Source organism: Chrysochloris asiatica, unplaced genomic scaffold, assembly GCF_000296735.1.
Source record: "Chrysochloris asiatica unplaced genomic scaffold, ChrAsi1.0 scaffold00014, whole genome shotgun sequence".
NCBI classification, from domain to species: domain Eukaryota; kingdom Metazoa; phylum Chordata; class Mammalia; order Afrosoricida; family Chrysochloridae; genus Chrysochloris; species Chrysochloris asiatica.
In genome coordinates, this window is record NW_006408532.1 from 10,718,518 (window position 1) to 10,725,848 (window position 7,331).

Genomic DNA, 7,331 nt, shown 5'->3' on the forward strand with positions numbered 1-7,331 from the left:
GCTACCAGGGCTCCTTTAAATGAAATTTAGGGGATGGGAAAAAATGTCATCTGTGGACCAGAACTGAAGCATGAATTGTTTACCAGTGAGTTGAGTATAAAGATTGGAAATAGGCATTTAGAAACTTTTATAGCAATTTTAAATAGTCATTTTATACATGTGCAATCTAATAATTAAAACTAATTTTTTGTTTTTAAATAAATGAAACTTAATTTTTTTTTTTTTAAAGGAGGGCATGATATTGTCTCACATATTATAATTTCCTTGATATTTCTTTTTTTGAAAAATTATTCAGACAATTGTGATTCTGTCTCCTCAACATTCATTGCTGTAACCATAGTATCTTCCGAGAAGATTCTCTTTCATTTCAGCCTACTTGGGAGAACCAAGTAGACCACCAATATAATTATGAAATGTGTTGACAAAAATGTTCCTTTTTTATTTAGTTATTTGATCTTGAGAATCAATACGTACAAATTACAGAAAATTTAGAGAACAGAACAATTGAAGTTTTTTGGGATAGTTGCTTCAGTTCTTTTTACTAAGCATTTTTCTACATATTTGTAATCATAATGTGTATTTCATTGATAGCTGGCTTTTAAATTTCAATTATTAGTATTTCTCAGGTCCTTTTAGGTTCTTATTGCAGTCTTCAGCGTTCTGGTGTGATGTTGTAGGATAAGTACTGGGCTGCTAACTGACAGGTTGACGGTTCAAACCCACCAGCTGCTCCTCAAAAACCCTATACAGAGTGCTGTGAGTTAGAACCAACTTGATGGCACTTAACAATATCATGTGGTCTTCATAACATGAAAGAATGCTTAGTATACCATTGAATAATTTTTATTATTTTGGGTTGTAGAAAATGTTTTTGTGCTCAGATCTTTTTCCATTTTTTTTAGATTATTTTCTTAAAGGAGTGAGATTACTGAACCCCATTTTTTAATGATGTTTGAGACATCGTAACAAAATGTTTTCTTAAACTACTGAATTAGATAATCCTATTAACAAAAAGTTCAAGATTCATTATTACCTTTTCAAACATCAAGGATTATATATATATTTAAGTATATAAATATGTTTTTGTTAAATGCCATCGAGTTGATTCCAACCCACAGCGATCCTGTATAGGGTTTCAAAGGAGCAGCTGGTGAGCTTGAACCATCAACCTTGCAATTCAAATGACATTGCAGTCTGATGCATTAGCCCACAGTGCCACACCAGGACTCTAAGTATATAAATATACTTCATTTAAATTTGCGTTTCATTAGAAAGATTGATTATATTTTCTTTTTGTGAATTAGGTATTTCATCTTATGAGCTGAATTTTTTATTTCAATGTGTATTAGTTTTATTGTTTTATTATTGTTTATATGTAGAGATCTACACATCTATAGATCTATACAGATCTGTATCTGTATGTAGGTAGGAGCCCTACCTACATACAGTGGGTTACACATTGGGCTGTATAGTGGGTTACACATTGGGCTGGTAACTACATGGTCAGCAGTTCGAATCTACTAGCCGCTCCACAGTAAAAAGATGAGGCTTTCTGCTTCTGTAAAGATTTACAGCCTCAAACCCTATATAGGGTCACTGTCAATTGGAGGAACAGACTTGATGGCACACAACCACAGATATAGCTAGCTAGCTAGATATAGATATATATATGTTGTTATGTGCTGTTGAGTCTTTCCCAACTCATAGCAACCTTGTATGGGGTGTAGGAGGCATTAAGTCTTTGCAGGAGCAGAAAACTTCATCTTCCTCCCATGGAGCAGCTAGCAGGCTTGAACCACAGACCTTGTGGTTTGAAGTCCAGTGCTTATCATATGAAGCCATGGATATAGGTATAGTGTTGTTAAGTGCTCTTGAGTTGGTTCCAATTCATAGTGACCCTGTAAAGCATTTCTGAGGCGCTGCAGGTGAGTTTGAACTGCCGACTTTTCAGTTAGCAGTCTAGTACTTATCCTGCAGCGCTGCACCAGGAGCTTCTTGGAAACCCTGTACAGAGTTGTACCAGCAATACATATATGATAGCTATGATTTTTTATTTGCTGCAGCTTTTTTTTTCTTAATTTACTTTGCAATTATATCTGAATAGCTGTTGTCTTACTGAATCAAATCTTAACCTTTTCCTTTGGTGATTTTTAAAATATTCTTGCCAACAGTCTTTAATTATTTTTTTGTGTGTCTACTTATTTTCCTGATGAGAATATACACAACAGAACATCAATTCCACAGTTTCTACTAGTACTGTTTAGTGACATGATTGCATTTTTCGAGTTGTGTAAGTCATTTTCCCCTCATTTTCTGAGTTGCTTCTCCCTCTTTACATAAACTTGTTTCCCTCTAAGGTTCCCATCTAACTTCTAAATTGATCATGTTGTAAGACTCTCAGAGACTTAATAGAAAATATGTCGATTCACTTTTTGCCGCCTCAGTTTTGAAATACATATGTCTATTTCTTTTGCATATCTTTGAATTAATTTGGAATTAATGGTTGTTAGGTGGAGGTCTGTGTTAAAACCTCTTTGTGATTGTTAATGAAATGTTATAGAATGACTTATTCCTTGTTTTGTGATGCAACAGTAATAATAAAAAGATGTGCATTTCTAGCTTAATAAATTGGGGGCCTATGATATCTTCCTTTGTCAGCTAATGTCTTTCCCTGTTTCTTTTTACTTGCTGTATAAAGTCCAAGCTCAACGCTGTCCCCATGTTTTTGTTTTCTTACACATGGACCATTTCTGGCTTCATTTCTACCACAAGCCTTTTTCTATTTACTTTCTGTTATGTGGATGGTTACTATTACAGTGTTAACTTCCTGTTCTGTTTCTCCATCTTTTCATTGCAGGAAGTACTCCCACAACTCCAACCTCCTTTCAAGAACCACAAAAGATTGATGTTCCATCAGTTGCACCTGCAGCTCCAGCTTCAGCTCCAGCTCCAGCTCTAGCTCCTGCTCCTCCTGCTGCAGCTTCTCTTCCACTTTCATTGGCCACTGCTCCCACTTCTACGTTCTCTTTGCTGCCTCTTGGAGCCCCTACTGTGTTTTCCTTTGGCTCTTCATCCTTGAAGTCATCTGGTTCTGTCACTGGAGAGCTCACTCCATATCCCATGGCATCAGATCATTCCAAACCAGCGCTGGGCTCGGGCACATCAACCTTCTCTTTTGCTCCGCCTTCTAAAGCCCCTCTAGCCCCCACCCCTGTGGCAGCTCCTGTGGCACCATTATCTGTTTCATTCTCCTTTGGGTCGTCAAATTTTAAACCTACCGTAGAAAGCACACCAGTGTCAAGTATGTCTGTGCCAAACATAGGAATGAAGTCCTCCTTCCCACCTTCAGCCTCTGCTGTCAAAATCAACCTTAATGAAAAGTAAGTAACTTTTTAAGAAAGTTTGAATCTTCTGTAGGATGAATAAAAGTACAGCATGTTATTTACTAGACATAGTCACTGTGCCTAGTTTTTCATTTTGTTTTTTACAAAGCAATAGTTGCAAATGGTAAAAATTCAAATATGAAAGGTTTGCTTTTGTCAGTGAGTAGAGTCCAGAAGAGTCTCTTAGGATTTTTTTTTATTACAGATTTAAATAAGTTATAAGAGATTTATATTTAAAAATATGCTTTGCTTTTTAGGATTATACATGTAGGAGATATTAATTTTAAAACATGAAGTTGTTGTTGTGAAGTGCTGTTGAGTCGGTTCTGACCCACAGCGACCTTGTATAGGGTTTCCAAGGAACAGCTGGTGAGCTTGAACTGCCTACCTTGCAGTTCACATGGCTTTGCAGTCTGGCGCATTAACCTACTGTGCCACACCAGGACTCTGAAAACATGAAGTAATAGAGAATATCTCTTACAAGGGGAAATGAATGGCTTGGAGGCTTTTTATTCTCATGTCCATTCACACCACTATTTTTTTCACAGCCACCACAGTGAATTTAAGAAATTGTAAATACATCAGGGCCATTTTCTGCCTGACAGTCTCCATTGCCCTCTTGTTGCCCTTTGGCTAACTCGTTAGCACCACATATAGTTTCCTCTTGATATGGTTCGGACCTGGTTACTCATATTTGTTTACTTCTGTGTCTGCTTAATGTGTTCTCCCTGTTACATTGTAAGTTCTTTGAGGGAAGTAATTCACTTTATCCTGTTGGCCCTATTAAGATAACTATTGAGTATAAATACTATCAGCTTTTTCTCCTACATGTAGATCCTAACCTTTGTTTGCCATGGTGGTAGTGGTTGTTGCTCATGTAAGGTGGACACACAGAGAGCCACTGCAGTCTGCTGTCTGCATGGTGTGTCCCTTTTTCTAGCACTGTGATATATTTGACCAGTTAGTTATTGCTGGTATTTATAATTTAGGAGTCCTGGTGTGGCACTATACGGAAAACACTGGACGGATAACCACAACAAGGTTGGTGGTTCAAATTCACCAGTGGCTCCTCAGAAACCCGATATGGGGTTGTTATGAGTCAGAACTGACTCCATGGCACGTAACAAAAACAATTTGTAATCTAATATGCAGCCTGCCCTTTTGTTGGAGCTGACATAACATTTCTGTTGGACCATAAACATCCCAAAGATGCCAATTTCCTTTTCCTTTTTTTACTCCTCAGAAGAAGAGGTCACCTCCCTAAAATAAGTGCTTACTAATTTATTTGGAAAAAGTGAAAATACTTCGCTCTCCAAAGCATTATTGGGTCTCTTTTCTTTTTGACTCAGGCTGATAGAATTATAGAAAATACGTATTTCCTATCATGGTAAATAAGGAGCCCCAGGGCCCAGTTGCTAAAGTGCTCAGCTGCCAATTTTAAATTTGGTTCAAACCCACCAACTGTTTTGCAAGAGACTAGAAACCTGAAATCTGCTGTCCTTCAGATGACAGCCTAGGGACCCTGTGGCACAGCTCTTCTCTCTCTTACAGGCTTGCAATGACTCATAACTGACTCAGCAACATACATCCGGATAAACTTACTTTCATCTTCATGTTGAGTACATCTTTAATACTTCAGTTAAATCATTCATTCCTAAACAAGCAGACAATAAGACACATTTCCTTATAACTTTAACCTATTGTAGTAATATCTAAATAGTTATGTTTCATGATGGCTAAAAGGCCTGTGTACTTTTTCTATGACGTATTGCTCATGACCGGAGTGAGACGACTCATAGTGCAGGCTGTTCTGATGCATTCTTGGCTGCCATTTTCAGGTTTACTGCTGTGGCTACCTCTGCTCCTGTTAATAACTCACAGAGCACACCCTCAATGCTGCCCTTCTCTCCTGCCTCCAAGACAGTTTCTTCTGGGTCAATCAACCACCCGACTCCTCTCTCAGCACCACCCAGTTCCACGGCATTAAAGCCCTCAGTTTCTCCTGCAGTTTCTCCTTCAGTAGCAGGTATGATTTTATGCATCCGACGTGTAGAATGTAGATTCTAACCTGTGTTCTGTGGTCTCAGATATAGCAGTTTTTAGAGTTGTTAAGAATCTTAGCCAAAATAGCTAGATAAGATTATGTTTCCTTGTGCCTTGTATCTCAAACTATTGTGCTGTGATTTGGGTACTCTAAGTTGGGAAGATTTGTAATGACTTCATTGTTTATCATGCTTGTCTCACTGACATTCCTTGTGGAGTGAAGTGTATATGATGATTCATAGAAGGTAGCTTGTGGTTAGTTGTTTACCTTCCGATCCAGCTTGCTCTACATGAAGAGGTGAGTTGCCAAACAACTCATTAATGCGCCTAGGAAAAAAAAGATTTACAGTGACTAATGCTTATTACTTTTGGAGACTATTCATATTTTTAGTCTCATACTTACTATAAGCAAAAATACTATCAAGCACCAGGAAAGGACATAATAATTAGAGCTCGTTGGAGCACTTGGAACATATATGCTATATTATATATGGCTTGGTATATTTCTTTAGCCATGAATTTTATTTCCTAGTTTTTCATAGTACACATTTCATGTATATAGAGTCCTGGTGTGGTGCTGTAGGATAAGCACTAGACTATTAATCACCTGGAGTGGCACTGTGGGCTAATGCATCAGACTGCAAAGTCATTTGAACTGCAATGTCAGTGGGTCAAGCTCACCATCTGCTCCTTGGAAACCCTATGCAGGGTCACTATGGGTCAGACTCGACTCGATGGCACAACAACTATTCGTAAGATAAGTGTTTCAAACCTATCAACCACTCCTTGGAAATTCTACATAGGGTCTTTAGGAGTTGGAACCAACTTGATGACACTTCACAACCACAAATTTCATATATATATAGGATTCCGGGTGGTGCAGTGACTAAGCACTTAGTTGCTAACTGAATGGTTAATGGTTGGAACACCAGCCACTCAGAGAGATATAGCAGTGTGCTTCTGCAAAGATTACAGCCTTGGAAATCCAATTGGACAGTTTTCTTGTTTCACATAGGTTTGCTATGAGTGAAAGTCAACTCTGGCAGTGGGTTTGGTTTGACTTTTTTATATCCTTCACCTAAGACTACTGGTGTGGTGCTGGACTTCGAACCACAGGTCAGCAGTTCAGACCCACCAGCTGCTCCTTGTAAACCCTATACTGGGTCACTATGAGTAGAAACCGTATTGGCGCTTAACAGCAACAAGGTGCAGCAGTTGCTAACATTTTGCACTATTTAAGAGCTAATTGCAAATAATCATGAAACATTTACCTTAAATATGATTGGAAATTTTCACAATAATGTAGTATACAGTTCATATTCAGATGTCTACAACTGTCCTGGTCATTTTCTTTTGGCTTTCATTTTTTTCTCCCTCTAATCTAGAATTCAGTCAAGGATCTTAGGTTTTGTCTCAGTAGTCTTTAATCTCAAATTTTCTCCAGTTTTGTTTTTTTCTCCTTTTCACTGCATAGACATATTTGAAAAGGTCAGGCCAGTAATTTTGCAGACTGTTTCCCAGTTTGGATTTGCTTGTTTCTATATGGTAAAATTGAGGTTCGTCTTTTTGGTATTAATGCTACCTAGGCCATGTGTAGTACATTAGGAGCACATGCTTTCACTTTGTTATGACCTGGATGCTCACAACAGTTAAGGTGGTGTCTGCCAGATCTGTTACATCTTTTAAGGTGATTGTTTCCCTGAATGCCAAAGATAACACCTAGCCATTTGTTTTGTTGTTGTTTTTTTCTGTGGGCACTAATCCACAAAATTTTTTTCTTTTTTTTTAAGGTTTTTATTGTGGATTGAGTGAAAGTTTATAGGGCACATCATCAGTTTCACATTCAACAATTCATAAAACTTGTTTCAGTACAATGATTATAATCCCCTTCATATACCATCAGTT

The 7,331-nt window shown here is 37.8% G+C and overlaps 1 protein-coding gene across 1 annotated transcript in view; it reads left to right on the forward strand.

Moving 5' to 3' along the window:
- Window positions 1–7,331, forward strand: part of NUP214 (nucleoporin 214kDa) — a 173,378-nt gene that overhangs the window by 34,448 nt on the left and 131,599 nt on the right. Inside the window, exons 12-13 of the mRNA XM_006834991.1 lie at window positions 2,858–3,380; window positions 5,222–5,402. Coding sequence (XP_006835054.1) covers window positions 2,858–3,380; window positions 5,222–5,402 — 704 coding nt within the window. The remainder of the gene's footprint in view (window positions 1–2,857; window positions 3,381–5,221; window positions 5,403–7,331) is intronic.